The sequence below is a fragment of the Argiope bruennichi genome, chromosome X1, assembly GCF_947563725.1.
Source record: "Argiope bruennichi chromosome X1, qqArgBrue1.1, whole genome shotgun sequence".
Lineage (NCBI taxonomy): Eukaryota > Metazoa > Arthropoda > Arachnida > Araneae > Araneidae > Argiope > Argiope bruennichi.
This window is the reverse complement of record NC_079162.1, coordinates 55,955,205-55,972,775: the sequence shown is the minus strand read 5'-3', so window position 1 is coordinate 55,972,775 and position 17,571 is coordinate 55,955,205. Positions and strand designations below refer to the sequence as shown.

The 17,571-nt window shown below is 29.3% G+C and overlaps 1 protein-coding gene and 1 long non-coding RNA gene across 2 annotated transcripts in view; one reads left to right on the top strand and one right to left on the bottom strand.

Moving 5' to 3' along the window:
* Positions 1–13,413, top strand: LOC129959099 (uncharacterized). Its single transcript, XR_008783398.1, has 3 exons — positions 1–272; positions 8,069–8,256; positions 12,870–13,413. It is a non-coding gene; the product is annotated as an uncharacterized LOC129959099 (long non-coding RNA).
* Positions 13,414–14,890: 1,477 nt separating this feature from the next.
* LOC129958604 (BTB/POZ domain-containing protein KCTD3-like) overlaps positions 14,891–17,571 on the bottom strand; it is a 28,834-nt gene continuing 26,153 nt past the window's right edge. The window contains exon 18 of the mRNA XM_056071202.1: positions 14,891–16,711. Within this exon, the coding sequence (XP_055927177.1) occupies positions 16,479–16,711 (233 nt within the window). The 3' untranslated portion in view covers positions 14,891–16,478. The remainder of the gene's footprint in view (positions 16,712–17,571) is intronic.

The window sequence follows — 17,571 nt, the reverse complement described above, 5'->3', positions numbered from 1 at the left end:
CTTCAAATTTTCATTTGAAAAGAAAAATATGAAAAGAGTTTGAATCGTTACGACTTTAATTCATCGAAAATAGGTCAGATGTTCAGTAGAAATAAAATTTTAACAATTGTTGCATTTTGACAAAGGATTCCGGTTTAATGTTTCGACTTGCAAAGAATCACTCTACTGTAACGCATAAAAGCTGAGAGCTCGAAAGAATGATAAACATTTTCGTGATATGGGGAAGAAGTAGTGAAACGTGCAGCTGTTGCCTCATAAAATACTTCTATTTGGTATGTATATTTCCGAAATTTATTTAATATTGCATTAACCTTATATATATTTTGAGAGGTAAGTAGGCTTGTCCCATATTATACTAGATTTAAATTCAAATCATTCCTTTTGGAAAGATGCTCTCAGGAATGATTAGAATGAATATATGTTTATATGTTGAATTTTCTCAATTGTAATTTTAAAAGATGAATAGTGAATTGTAATTTTAAAAAGATGAAGGCGAAGAAATATGTACCTCTCATCTCAATCGTTTGGTATTGTTATTGATTCAAGTACATGAATAATGATTAAAATTAATAGCTTTTTTATGATACGCTTGTCAGATCATTTTTACTTATAAAGAGTGAGTATATTTAATCATTCCATATTGTACATAGAACTTTTAAAATATTATGTGTAAAATTGCTTGATCTATTGGATAACTTGCAGAAAGAAATTTTCTCAGCAAGTTGATGATTCATCTCATGCATTATAACATCGAAGCGAATATTCTTCGTTTAAAATCAACTTAATAATTTAGTATTACATCAATTGCTAGCTGTTATATCTTTGTAACTGATAAAGCGGCTTCTTTTGCTTTCGTACTAATTTCAAATATTGATAAGTTTTATTTTTCCTTAATATAAGCTTTTTGTTTTAAAATGCACAAAAAAAGTGCTACTAAGGAATTTGGTGTAAACCGAAGCATTTTCATTTAATAAAATGCTTTATTAGAGTATTCGACTAGGTTGAAAACAGGCATTTGGATGATAAGTCGCATTTTTATTTATTTATTTTGAAGTTCCAAAAAATAGATTCATTTCTGTTTTCAGTGGTATCTTAATTTTATATCTATATTAGTTAGAAGCCAAGTTATATCAAACATTTGACATGTAAAAGATGCTTACTTATAACCATTTAAAAATTTTAAATGCATTTTCTGAAGAAAGGGTTTTATCATAATTCTACTGTACGAGTATCATCATATCTCAAAAAATAATGAAGATATCTGAATGAAATATATAATTAGTTCTCAGTATGTTATGTGGAATGTAATGATCTATGGATATAATGAATGCTCTAGAAGTGAATTTGATTGTTTAGTGTAAATACCGTTGAAAAATCCCAAATTATCCCAAATCATATATTACTCAATTTTTTTTGGATATAATTCTTAGATAATAATTAGTTACACTCTAAATATGTTACACATGTAATGTTACAAAAAAAATGAAAAACTGCACCAATTTTATTTCTCTAGAACAATTCCAATTTTTGCAAATAAATGCAAAAATTTACATCAAAATATGCTTTATTTTCAAAAGCTTCATATATATTTAAATAATTTCACTTTTATTCATCATTTTGTCCGTTTATTAATAAGACATGATATAAAAATCAAAACTTTTTTTTTTGAAAAATTGCCTCCGAATCTGGTCGGATATATTAAAAATTCATTAAAAGTAAACCGAATCTTTTTCACGTTTTATTCGTCACAATATTTTTATTTAAGTGATTTAGATGTTTTAATATAATTTTTAATTAAATATTTAACATTATCTTTGAAATTAACGAAAACTAATTGTCTCTTATAGCTTAAATATCATTGCACATCCGATGTATTTCTCGAAATGATTTCCATTCGATATGTACGAATAAACTGAACAATGCATTTGCCTCATAAACGGTATAAGCAAACCGTAGAAGTTTGTTTTATAAAAAATCAAAGAATTTCTTTGAATATCAAAAAAATTCTGGTTAATCATTTACATTTTTGTTATTTTTAAACGATTACTAGAATTATCATTATTAATAATCAGAACATAATTTTAAATAAAAAGATTTTCATTTTTTATTCCATACAACTAGGTCTGTCACGTAAAGAATTTAACTAAGCAATAATCTGCAAGACGTAAAATTTGATATTACTTAGTGATTCGAAAAATATTTATTACATTCGAAATATAAGACTGATTATTACTTTCTTATGGTCTTGTCTTGAGATATCTTGAACGAATTTCAGGATTTTTAATACCAAAAGTCATTATCTTCATATTTTATACAATATATTATTCTGAAATCAAATTTGAAGTAACTGTCATCGTTTCCTTCCATTTACACCCTTTATTTCACAAAAATATTCATTCATCAATCAATCCGTTCAAAATACCTGCTTTCATGGATTAAACCTCTTATTCACTCCTTTTGTTTAATCTTTTCTCACCTCTTATTTAGAGTTTTTTTTTTTAATTGCGAATACTTAGATTCAAAGCGATACATTAAATCAATATATCAAATCAAATACCACTCTGGACTTGATCGTTGAAAAGACGAAGATAATATGGGACTAGCTTCGCTTACATATAAATACGGGCTTCCCATCCTTTGCTCTCTAAAAAGTAATTCGATGCATATTTATTCTCTTAAGACAAGGACTTGTTCATTGCTCCGAAAAATAAATATATATATAATTGTTTTAATTTATGTTCTCCCGAATTATTTTCCACGTCTTCTTAACATTTTGTAGGTACTATAACAATTAAAATTAAAAAATAAACAAATAAAACGTCAAAATGATGCACTGTCTTGAATGATGAGCGAATCACCATCCAAGTGCAAAAAGTTAAATTTAATAAGGATTTAAACTTCCCCAAACTGGATTGATATGAAAGCTAAAATTAAGTGAAGTGCAGGAATTGGATTTCGGTAATTCATGGCCCTAAACAGTATAGTTTATAATGCTCTGCTTTTAATAATCTGATTATTTTAATTTCTAATGCTAATGATTTATTTTATATTCTTTTTTATTTCATTAACTTTGTGACAATGTGTTGATTTTTATTTATGCATTATGACAACAGACTTCTCGATATCCACATTTGTACTCAATATTGTAGAAGCAGAGGTTCAGTTTTATCAATATTCGAACTAAGCCAACGAAATGAAACATATAGGAATTTGATCATCATACTTGATAAAATGCTAATATTTTACGATTTGCATTTCTTATAAATTTATTTATTTACTATTGGCAACTAGGAAAAACGTTTTTTAATCGACCTTTTTGTGGTCCCCTCTCAAACTAAGGGCCCTAAGCAGCTGCCTAATATGCAGGAATGAAAATCTATCACTGACGAAAAGGCAACTCAAATCTAATCATCAAAAATCCAGAACAGTTTAAAATTATGTTTCATTTAACGTATTAGAATGTTCTATCATTGAATCTCCGAGTGATCAAGATTATTTTTGTTATATCTTATTCACCGCGATATGAAGTAAATTAAAAATAGTTTCACTGTCAGATTGAGATTTTAAAAAGGGAAATTTTTAATTCATCAATAAATTTGAAACAGCACTGTTTGATTCTCTTGAGTATTAGCTTTTCATTCTAAAAAAAACATTTTCTTATCTTCGCATAGCTATGACCCAGGTTAATTAACCAGTTAATGATAAAGTAGAAAATATCTTCTCCCATTATTTAATTAGTGTAATCGAAATGTTCCCTGTAATTATATATTTACTGGTTTCTGTTAATTTCTGATTATTTTGTCTATTAATAATTGATATCATAATTGAGAACTTGCAAATCTGAAGTTATTGATTCATTGTAGTGACACAAATCTTTGTAATAATGTGTTGAAAGCAATTTAATTTCATTTTAAATGTGAATTTTTGTCTAAGTTAAAAAGAAAAGGATTTAATAGGGAAAAGGATAATTTTTTAACAATTTGCCCGATGCCTCATTCCTCTTATAAAATTCATCCTTTCATAAATAATGGTCCATTTAATTCTTATGATTTAATAAAGCAGTCAAGAAAAATAACTTAGATTTGCATTTTCTTCTTTATAATTTGCATAATGATATAATTCGTATTAATTTCAAGTGAGATCTATCCAAAATTAACTTTCATAAAGCAAAATATAAATAATATTTCATAAAGCAAAATATGTTAATGTTTATAATAATATTCAGCTAATGAGAAGAAGATAATGAAAAAAATAATTATAAAATTAATATAATTAATAATAAAATTAAAATTATAAAACTAATATAATTAATAACAAAATTAAAATTATTGAAGAATAAGGAAACATTTCAGAGGAAAAAATATAAGATATCTATATACAGTGAAAAATGTTTAATTTCAGTCTTTTAATTCATTAAAACTTTATTTTTTATGGTTGTTATGTCGACTATTATATTGCATAGTACTTAATTTAAATACAAAGTTAAGGAAAACGAATTAAGAGAAACCATAAAAAAAAAAATGTACATCTTGAATTAAGTGATTTTTTTTAGAATTGTTTTCAGCGTTGTGTCAACTGATATAGAGAAATTCAATCATACATTGCAGCTGAAGCGGCGGAAGCAGGGGGGCAATTGTCCCTCTGTCGGCAGCCTCTTGCCCCCCCCCCGTCGGCGAGAAATTCAGAGTTTCGTCGGCAAAAGTGTTCACCATTTCATAATGGTTGTAGAGAGTTGAGCATTATCGAATATGATTATTTAAAATCCACCTTAAAGTTAATATATTGTAAACAATCGAAATATCCAAGTAATGGTTAAAGTGTTTTGGCTATATTTGGTAAAATCGATTGGGGGTAGGTCAATAATATGCCGTATTTTGGGGACAATTTTTGATAGGCCAAACTTAGAACTGAATGCAATGGATGTAACCGACAAGGTAACAAGTGAATAAGATATTGACAAGGTGGTATTCTCATTTTGCTAGCAATTTTTGGTCGGTCGACTAAACTCAATGCGGTGAGTGCCGAAGATGTTAAATCTGCAGATTTTCAGACTTTTGATTGAAATGTCGTTCACTTAGCTTATAATTTGCATTAGATTTGGCAATATATCCGACAAGTGAATAAGATGCTGCATTCTGCCGATAACTTTTGGGCGGCCGACTATGAACTAAATATGATGAATGTCGAAGAATATATCAACAGATTTTCAGGCATTTGATTCAAATGTCGTTCATCAAGCTTTTAATTTGCACTACTTTTGGCAATATAACCGACAAGACGACATGTGTATAAAACATAAAACATGTCGCATTTTGTCAAAAAATTTTGATCGGTTGACTAAGCGAAGGGATGTCGACGAATCCAAATTCTCAGTCATTTTAGTTAAATGTCATAATGTCCATTCAGCATATAATTTATACTATGTTTAGCAGAATAGTCAATTATCTGGCAAATGAATACGACATCCCATTTTTTTCCGACTAATCTTTATCCCTAGGCGGAGATTTTATCATAGATTATGAAAAAAAAAAAAAATTGTTTTCATCGGGCACTTCGATTACCTGCCAGTGGAATTATTAAAGAAATGTTTTCCATAATTCATAATTCAAATCCAAGTTCTAAAATTAATCATCATCTTATTCATATAATTGTTACTTCCTCGGTAACGAATTGATAAATTTAGTTTATTCATTTCACTATGAGAATTGCCTGACTAAAATCTAGTTAATGGTTAAACTAAATTTTAAAAAAAACAAAAAAACACTGTTTTCTTTTGACACTCTTGTGAGTATGCATGCTAAAAAGAGTTATTTTGCTGTAACCAAATTATGTGAATTCATTATAAATCACTGGAGTAAGTAAATTGTATAATTGTAAATTAAATCCATTTAACAATAAAATATCTGTTTTCTTTTGCAATCTAATTTATAAGGCTACAATTATTACACTAAAGAAATATTACCGACTGCAGTTGACGACAAAAAAATATTTTTGGTATGGTAGCTTTTCAGCTACACTAAAAGAGTTTATTCAAGTATGCACTAATGTTTTTAAAAATTAAATTACTACCTAAATGCTTAAAACTCTGCATTCAATATTAAGACTATATAATCGGAGAACGTATCAATTATATATACTTTTTGCTCTATTACTATTATCAGCAAAAAGTATATAATTTCAGATGCTCCTAAATTTTTAATAGACTTTGAATAAAGATGTCTTGATAAAAAGATGATTAAAATAGTTATTCTTGGAATATTCATGAATAACGCATTAACCCTTTGATATACAAATTTACTTAATTTCCCAATTAGATGGCAGATCTTATTTGGGACAATTATCGTTATCTTAATCTCCAAAAAAATATAAGGGCATTTGAGGTAATGATGCGTTTTCAAGTGATTTTAGTGCTTTAAATTACTTAATACTTTCACTTAATTGCAGATTTAAAATTAAAAATTAAATAATTCTGTATGCGAGTTAGACTCGCCATTGTATATGAAGGGGTTAAAAAAATCCTATGAATGCAACTGAGGGGATAAAACTCACCTTTTCGCAGGAATATTAGCTTGTAATAACTTCGAATTAAGAAAGTACTTAACAGTACATAGAATAGTCAGAAAGTACATAAATAAAAATGAAGATAAGTGAATTCATGTTCAAGATCTAATTTTTTTTTCAAATAAAATGCATTGGTTTTTTTAAGTCTAAATATATATATAGAAAAATAAATACAAGGGGTATCTAACGTTTAAGCAGTCCATTTTTCATTAGAATATTTTTTATATCTTATATTAAATAATAAGTTTGTACGTATATTTACAAAATATTTTCTCCGGCCTTCTTAAAAAACAACATATTGTATCTTTTCTGCATTCTATATTGTTCGTGTCCGAACTATAGTAAATTTTTGTTGTGTACGCGCACTTATTTTCCTCGGATTCAAAACACGTCTTAATTCTTGCTCGTTGTTGCAATCCTTATCTAACAAATATTTTAGGTAGGAGACTAAGCAGAAAAATCGGTTTTTGGAGAAAACGTCGAATATTTTTTATTTAGTATTCTGAATTTCTAAAACAGTTACTTTTATAAAACTTTTCTTTCAACATTCATTTTATATAGCTTCTGATATAAAATAGTAAGAGTATGCATTTGTCCATTTAGCATGACACGTCATTCTGGTACAATCTGTGTTTCTACTATATACAACAATCTAGAATGGAATATGACTATATTTTTTCTAAAATTAGATCGCGGAGAAATTGAATCTCAAGAGTCTCATAAAAAAAATAGCCTCAAATATTGACAATTTTTTTATGCTTAGTAAAAGAAACTGAGATCCTGTTTTTTTACAAAAACCTTTATAAAGTTTTAACAATGAAAAAAAGGATCAGCATCAGAATAAAAAAAATTAAATAATACTTGATTTTTTTTAATTAAATGTAAAATTAATTATTATGAGTTATTTTGAAGCCAAATTAGAGATATTGTGCTTACCCCCTGTCGGATTTGTCTTGCCCCCCCCCCGTTGGCAAATCTCTACCGCCACCTCTGATTTGCAGTTGATGAATCAAATGTACATCAGCAAAATTTACTGCTGATGAAGTGCAGATAATCTTGCCTTACCAAAATTTGCAATGAATGCAGAGTAATCAATCATGCTTTTCAACAGAATTTGTATGCCTGTTGGTTGCAGATTAAGGCATTTTTTGGACCTGGGTCGTGCTCATTACGAAACTCCTCTTTTGTTGAACTGGTCAATTTAGTTTCACATTTCAGCACATTTTTAACTTTTTCAACGTGTTAATTTTTTATTTTAATAACTTTGTCAAAATGAATATGATTTTATTTATTTATTATGTCTCATGATTGCACTGTATTTATGTTTGTACACAATATAATTTATGCGCACGTTCGGTGTTTATGAATACTGTAACAATTAAGTGAACGTAATGAAACAGGTAGGTACCAAACAAGTTATACTCGACTAAATGTTTATATTGTCCTAATAATTTATGATTCGTGTAGAATTTGTATTTTTTTACAAATTTATTTATTTGACAACTAGGCTAATAACTTTAGTTTAATCAACATATCCATGACTACATCAGGCCAACGACTCTAGGCAGCTGCCTAGCCGGAAACCAGCTACTGATGCCCATACCAGTAAATAAGAAAAGAAGAGTATTTTATTCTAATAAAAAGAAGATTTTGATTCAGTATACCTATCAGTCCATACATTAAAGGCAATCAAAAGTAAGTAAACTTGAGTTATTCTTAGTCTTGAATTAAACTAATGCTAAATCAATTTTAAAATTATTTTGTTTTTATTCTAATTTATAAATTTACTACGAAAGTTTGTTATAATAATTGAAATTCTGTCCGACATGTTTAAGTTTTATTATTATTATTTACCACTGCACTCACAGAGAGAAATCGGCCTGAAATTTGAATGAAGTGTTTAAAAATCAGAATTAGGTACAGCAAACTCTTGAAAATCTGATCAATAGCATGAATCGATAGGTAAATAAATCTCGTGAATTGTCATCACAGTTACAAGAATATCTTTTAGCATAAAGTTGTTTACATACAAGAACATTCAAAAGTCTGATCAAATCTGAAAAACAATAATTCACAAATGAATGAAAATAAAAAGATGTAGTTTGTGTGGAAAGGATAGAAGTGAAATCAAATTACTTTTCCCACGAAATCAAAATCTATGATCCGATGTTCGTAGTTTACATTTTATTAACATTGGATCGTTCTGCAGTTATAGGGGTAATGCATTATCTAAGATAATGAAGAAAAGATAATGAATGACAAATGTATAATGTCATCCTCCAGTCAGGAATGCAGTTATCAGTTAAATTTCTCCACAATTTTCTTAGTATTAAGTATCATTTTCGAGAATTCAACAGAGCTTGAGTAACAGAAATATTTACGTCTGTAAGAAGCCATGGTTCTTTGTCTGAAAAATATATTTTTGTATGGAAGACGACCTAATGAACATTTTTAAGTCACTCATTGACTCATGTGATGCATCGCTCCGATAACTACAAAACCATCTGCTGGTTTAAACTGTAAACACGGAAACGAATAAATTTTTTGTTCCATGAAAGAGAGAGAAACCTTTTCTATGCAAAATGCATCTTTATTCGTTTGCGAATTTTTGATTTTTGAAGTTGTTCCGAAATACCTTGTGTTTAAAATTTTATTTTATGAAGAAATTTATTTTATATTTGAATAAAACACGATTTGTTTGACTGCACGATATTACACAATATTTGGAGAACTTTCTAAATTTAATGAAATTTTGGACTTTTCAACAGTAAATATTTTTGAAATATAATAACCTTTAAATTGAATTATAATAATCTTTGAATTTTCCTATTGTTGAAAGGGCCATAGTGCTCTGATAGTAAGATCTCAGCTTCGAAGGATTCCAGGTTCAAAACCAGATTCCACTAAAAATCAAGCGTACATTAGTCTTGCGGATGTTTATTCTGAGGCTAAAGGTGCGTTCAATTCTCTCGTTGAGTGGAGTAAAGGGTTTGGAGAAAAAAGTGCCGGTTTAGGTATTGATCACAGGTCGGTCTCAAAATAACCATCATGCTGCTTGTACTAAATTAATTTCTAATAAATGAAAAAAAAAATAAGAATGGAACAGGGTTTTTTAAAAATCAGTTCAATTTCATTCTTGGGTGAAAGAAATCAACATTTCTATCAATTTTCTCAACAAATTTGACATTGCCTTTATGGGGCAACTATTGGGATTTATGCATGTTTGACATTCTTTTTGTAAATTGCATGATGTGAAAATCATTACGGTTCAAACTGGAAGACCTAATATATCAAATTTGGCACAAACCTACTTTGAAAGGTGAGGATGAGGAATCCAGTCAGTTTTTTAAATTTTAATTAATTAAAAATTAGGTGTATCAAACCTGATGTTTGATGTAATTCGATACCATATTTTCAAATTGAATTTACTTCTTTTCTTTTAACACAAAGATATCGATTTAAATTTAACGTTCTCTCATTTCGTGTTACGAAAATAGCCATTAGTTTGTTTCACTTATTAATTCTAAGTTTCCTATGTCTTCTAAGTTATATTTAATTAGTATACTGAAATAAGCAATTATTCATACCCCGAAAGAAAACTGTATTGCTCTGGTGGTAAAGTCTCGGCTTAAAGACCGGAGGTTTCCAGATTCGAAACCGAATTCCACAAAAGATTTGTTGTATACGTGTGGGCCTCGTGTTTTTTAAATTTGACTTCGAGGATTGAATATCCTCCCGTTAGTATGGAACTGAAGATCGGAATGTTAGTTCAGGTTTCTCCCACTTCCTCTAAATACAGTTCAAAATTGAGGTCTATTTCGAATTAACTCTTATGTTGCTTCAAAACATTCATAATTCAATTCATATCCTTAAAACGATCATTCCATCTCATAAAAGTCTATACAGTTCTTTTCTGATACTAACGTCATCTATGGTAAAATGTACGGAGTGAAATAGAAAGAAAAACTATGATTGCTCACAAAAATACCTTAATCAAGTTCCGAAAGCAATAAGCCAACGAATTGTGACGATCCTTGCTTCGAACGCGGAGGGGGTAATTTAATAAAGACCCCCACCTCCATTGAAAATCTTTATTATACATAAGCCGCAATTCAAATAAAAAATATATGTGTGTGTATGTGTATGTGATAAATTTACACGCGTTAATTAATTTAATTCTTTCTAAGCACTTTAAACTTAAAAAATACTTCCGAGCCGTGCCCCCCCCCCACCCCACCCCCCCAAAAAAAACTTTTGGTGTCCTAAAATGATTTTAAAGGATAAAAGGATTCAAAATAAATATTGAACGAATTTGATGAAAAATGCATTCATTTAAATATGCTTGTTTCATGTTGGATGACTTTCGTAGCACACGATGCATAACTCTTGCAGTACCTTTGGTGCGTAACCTCATAATTAAATAAATTAAGCAATTTTTTGCATTTAAAGCCACGTGTTTGACCACAACCATGGATCTATCGGTGGTTGTGGTTCTCTTACAACTACGGTGGGGTAAAAAGTTAGTGTGAAGGAAATTCTTAGAGGATTGAAAATTATCATCGAAAGGAATAGCTATGGTCAACAAAACTGACCATATCTGAAGATTGTCGGGGGGGGGGGGGGGGGCTTTATGACTATGCTGTTTTACCGCATCCTTCGCAATAACATTATTTTACTACCTTTTACCGTACTGCAATTTATGTCTTAGGATCACTAAACTTTCGCTAGCATTGTTAAATAAACCAGCATTATATAATTTTCAGTGAAAAAAAACAAAAGAGAGCGTTTAATTTTTGATGGGGCGTGGTTGCATTGCCACTTCCCCTCTTCTAGATGGCCGGGCTTGAATATATATATATATATATAATGTGTGTGTGTAAAGATATTTTAAACTCTTAATTTCAATTTAATTAATTTCCAAGATTTTATCTTAATTTAGCCCATAGTGTTCATTCTCTTATTTCTTGATCCAATTCCACTTTCTCTACTTAATTAATTCAAGAGAAGTTTTATAAAATTGCTGAATCGGCTAAACGCCGACACATTCTCATGGTCCGCTTGAAGGGATAAGAAAATGTCCAGTGAGCACATTCTTTTTTAAAAGATCCCTGTGTTTCCCTTGCATGTAATTGACATGCATCAGAAATCCCTATCAGAATCTTATTAATATATTAGCACTATGAAGAAATATTTTCCCTATCGAAATCTCAGGTTATATAAGACAAGGGATAATAATTTTTTTTTCTCTTCTTCCCCACTTCCGCTTTTATGCCGCGTTGTGACGTACGTGCCATGTCCGCGCCTTCTTGTAAATAATTATGTTTTCCCGATGGATTAAACAGAATTTAAAAATGCAAGAAGTCTTTTCACTGTCTTCAAAACTGCATTCTGATTTACATAAAATTATGCTTACATATATATAATGCATACAATGAATGTTCAAGCATGTAATTAATTTTTTTAAATGAATTACATGATTTATAAGCTTAGTTATATTAACCCCCATGTAACACTACAGCTTTTTTGGGGTAGACCTCGTAATTTTGTGTCATGTCATATGATGGAGACACCACCAGAGCTGCCGCATTTAATACATTTTTCTGGATGTAAAATTCCCGATTTTGAAGAGTTTAATATTAAAAAAAAAAAAAAAAAAAAAAAACATTAATTCGCCTATGAAATGTCTCACATGAATATTCAAGATAAAGATTTTAGATCTCAATTTAAACAACTTACTTGCGAACTAAGAGAACGAAAATTAAGTATTTTCCTTTACGAATTCGAGATTAGGTTAATAACTTATAGGGTGTGTAAAATGAATGAAATTTCATTATAAATCCTGTAAGTTTTTATACTCTCATTTATCAGGAAGAGGTTCTTGTATCCTTCCATTTATACAAATGGAATGCCTCTCCACTTCACTCTTTCTCTGAGGAGTATCCAAATCTTAAGAAAGAATTAGCTTAAGGAAGTTTAGAAGAAAATATTGAAAATATATGACAGAACATATTAAAATAGCGGTGGAGTGAATTGTTTACAAATCAATTCTTTTAAGTTATGCATTCCATACTATGCATGAAGAAAAAAAATTGCTTTGCTTCGATTTAAGTGTATAGTAATAACTATTTCTACAAATGCGTTGATTCTAAAATATTACAATTATTTCAAAGCTAATCCTCCCCCCCCCCCTCACGCAGTTATTATAACTACATGATTTTTTTTTTTAACATTTATCTATAAAAATGCTCTTTTTGTATAATATACTATAAATTTATGCATAAACTAAAATCAAAATTTAACTTTTCTAGGTAAATGAAAGATATAGAGAAGTAGGGCTTCATCGAGAAAGCACACCCACTCACCTTCGGAAGGAGAGCGAAAGCAACTATTGTTATGAACGCCACACATAATATAAATAATTTTGAAATGCGTCATCTTCATCCGTCATTAGATCTTACTAATCGAACTTTGTCAGTAGATATTAGTATTGAGCCAACTAGTGATAGTTCATCAACGGTTTTAGCAATTGATCCATTTGCTACCATTCTGGTTTGGACAATAATAGAAACGGTTGCTCTGGGATTCCTTACAACAGCAGCTTTCAGATCTTTAAAGACGTATCAATATAATTACAGAAACCCCAATCTTGATATTCCTCATACATTTCATGACAACTTGCAGGAAGATATTATCGACTTAGATGAGAGTAAAGATTCAAATATAAGTATTGAATCTTTCGTATTTGAAGATTCTGTACCACTAAGTAAACAAAAGGGTGTTTCAAAAGAACCACATCACATTTTAAAACCATGCCCAATTTTGTGCTCTAAGAGAAACACGACGAAAGCTATATCAAAATCATGAACTTTCACAAGCTGAGATAGATTTCACATTTTTCGTAAAAAATTACGAACCATTTGGAACTGAAAATAAAGGTGTGTGCTAACAATCATTAGTATTTTTTTAAAGTGTCTAAGTAACCCATTTCTTTTATAAAATGCAAAATTTTTAGTCTGATAAATAAAAAATAATGAACTATTTAAAGTTATAGGTCAGAAGATTTTTAATTATTAAAATGACATGAAAATAATAAATTAACGACATTAGAATTTTAGTAAAGCTTCAAGATTATTATTGCCCAATATAATACTAATTAGTATTATTTTAAATTTTTGAATGGAGTGCTTTAAAATACAAACTCATCTAGTTTTTTTTTTTTTTTTTTTTCTGAAGCAACTTTTTATTGTACAATATATTTGCTTGGTGAAATACCAGTAACTTTTCTCTTTATCTTACTACTTAGGAGAGATTAACTTATCTTTGGGGCAATCCTTGTATATAAATGAATACAAAAAGAACTTCCACATGGTACTCATTAATCCTTGAAATATAAGGTCGAAGAATATGATCAATATTTAATTAGGCAGAAGCATAATGACAGTGAATTTCTTCTAGCATCCTGATAAAATTGAGAATTTTTATTTTAATAGACAGATGAGACCGGGGAATATCATTGTTATTGCCTCACATTCGATCAGATGAAACAATTAGAATGATCTGACTTTATCTGAAATGAGTGGAATCAACATCTCAAAACACCTCTTCGCAATCCACACAATGCAAAAACAGCTTTTGTGATGTCAGAAAAAATCTTCTACTGGGATTAAGGGCTACTTCTAAAAGATTATTGGCAAAATCATTAAAAATGATTTTCCCACAGATGCTACTACCATTACAGCTCAAAAATTCAAAGAAAAACTATCAATAATTATTAAGTTTATCTTTGTCCACTTGATTGATTAGACAAATTAGCGTCTAAATTGAAAACTATATGAGGGCTAGCTGAGATGAAACAATCGTATATTGTAAATTAAGAGAATTTAGTTCCTAAGACTATCTGCGAAAATTCTGGACTGCGCTAATTTACAAGACCAGATCAACAATAAAATGGAAATGTATCTGTCCCAAGAAGTATACGTTACGTAAATTCTTTTCGTAACAGCCATTTACATAATCATAAGAAATAATGGTGGAAATATGCTTTCTGCTGAATTCCCTTTCTCACTTTTGACGAAATGTAGACGGATAAACAAATAGTTTGCAGAGAGCATTAATTATTGTAGACAGAAATATTATAATTTTATTATAAGGCAAATTTAAACCAATTCAGCATACATAGTCTGCAATTCTTTTTTTCCGAAACAATCCTTCATTGAAAAAACAAGCAAGATCAATTAAAGACATTTAAATAACTGCATTTCTTCTGAATAATAAAAAATGATGCAAAACTTCGCAACATGTCACATTTGTATATAAGTGCAGTTGAATCCTACCGTAATTATAAAGTAGGTGATGATTGCTTCACATTCTCAATAATTTAAAACCGGCAAAACCTGGAAAGTAGTAATATAAAGTGTTTGAGTGTTATAATACACAACCATTGCTTTAGCCTTTGTTTAAATCTCCCGAGTACAATGCATCTGATTTCACTAACAAAAATCATCTGGGCAAGACAGTGCATGTATTCGAAAGATGTTGAGCAATCTTAAGAACAGATCTTCTTCAGATTGAGCAATCTTAGGATGAATAAGGCTTAAAAAATGTTTTCGCTTTCGTTTTCATCATCTTCAGGTCTACTCATATTCTTTTTATACAAAAGATTCATCATATGTAAATTCTAAATTTTTCCTTCAATTTTTATGTAGAAAATAACCCAACTCATGATGCAATTTTTCAGTTTTGTGGATTTCATTTTAAGAAAATTCTTTTCTCCTTTTTCGGCTTTCAGTTCGATTCCTGAATAAATATATATATAAAAAAACGAAGATAAATAGGAGTAAACTTGAAGCAGAAGACAGAAAAATTATGCCATATGCCACTCCTCTCAAACGATACTGTACTGTACTGCATGCCGTCGCTTTCAACGGGAGGGTTAAATAACTAAAGTGCTCTTCTCTTTTAACTTGTGTTAGTCGCGAGGTTCAAGCCAAAGATTTAAATATGAATATTATTCATTACACATAAGTAATTTTGTCCCTCCATGTACAGAGATTTGGAGGGGGAAACGTCTATACCTTTAACCAATATATTTTTTGCTTTGAGGTCAATAGCTTTATATACATCAGAATAGAAACACTTATAGCTTTTTGCAATTTCAATGACTTTATTAAACATTAAAAGCCACAGAGAATTGAATTTAATACACCAATACCCTCTTATTCTAATGAACACCTCATTTAATTATTTCTAAACAGAATAAAATGTCATTGTTCAATTCTCAGGCCAAAAGGTAAAAATTTTGCAGTTGTTCCCCTCCCCCTCAGTTTAGTTAATAAAATTGATTTCAGACCAATGACAGGCAATTTTGTAATATTCGCGGCCTAATTCATGAATCCCTAACAGAAAATTACTCATGCTCTTCTTGAATTGAGGAAAGACCTAAAATTTAACATAGTAGAGGACAAAATATTGACGCAAAGGATGGCAATATTTTGTTTCAACATTAGAGGGAAGGGGTATAGCAACCGATTGCACAGACAGATAAATATTGAAGATTGCAGTTTTATTTAACTTTGTTAGATTAATTTAAAATATTCATGCAATTTTAGAAATGTAATTTCTTTTAATTTAGAAAGGGTTCATTTTCAGTTTAAAAAGTATTTAATAGAAAAAAAGTCCAACAGCACATGAATTGTACTAGAAAAGATCTTTCATTTATCACAAGCCTTGATGTACAAAATAATGATATTCTGCTTATTTAAAATACAAAACTTATATAGAACAGAAATACGATAAATAGAAAGTAGATTTTTACGTCATTACATAAATATCACATTTATAAATAATTCTATTAAACACAAAACCATAAATAATGCATTTATAAAAATATTTTTGAACACATCAATTTAAAGACTGAGCTAATAATGCACAACTCTTTCTTCTTGATCTACTTCTGATGCCTCTTTTTCTGACAAGGATTTTGCTTGATGGCATAAAAATGCAACATTAGATGCTTTCAAACGCGTACTTGTTCCTGCATTTCCGACTGATGGACTAATACAAGGAGTAGAACAATGAGAGTTAGTAAGATCACACTGGTCAAGTAAGCGAATCATTTCCAATGGAGATGGTCCTCCAGTTAAATTGGAAGCTAAAAAGTAAATAAAAAATTATCACTGAACAGCTTAAGTACCGCATATAGAATATAAGAAAATGAAACACAGAATCTTGATTTAACATTAACACTTATAATATTACTTATGTAAATTTGATACGGATTCTGTGATACGTACTTGTATGAAGAATGATTTAAGAATGTTTAATACTACCAATCCAAAAGTGAAAATTAACTTACTATATCAATTATTTTAGAAATAAAAAAATCACACGACACACTTCTAATGCTATTGGCACATAAAGAAATTAAATCTGTTTGCATGCATCATAAAACAATGATTTAATAGAGGAAATAATGAAACAGACAGCTATGAATTATAGCCAATATATTTAAAGACCACTGTATAAATTATTACAAGAAAGTGTGATTATAAACAGTTATTTGGAAACAAATTTTGCGATAACTGTAATGATCTAGAAAACCACTATCAGGGAGAGAACTTTTTAAAACTTGTTACACTATCATTAAACTGACTGATAGTTGATTGTTTAATGATAGTGCATAACATCTTTTTTTTTTTTCAATAAAACAATGACACTCTTTTTCCATTTATTGCATAAAAAATAGCTCAAGTATTTAATCTACTAAATAAGGTTCAAAAAGATCTGAAAAATATTTTCCATAAAGAGGAATATACTTAACACCATAGATTACAAATTTCTTAATATTCGGAAATAGAAATGTTTTGTAACCAAAAGAAAATACATATCTTTACTAATATAGGTATACACAACATTAACAGGGAAATCAACATAAACTTCACTTATTTAAAATAACTGACTTAACTTAGGCATAATCAAATTTTCAGGCACAAGCAGTCACATATAAATGCT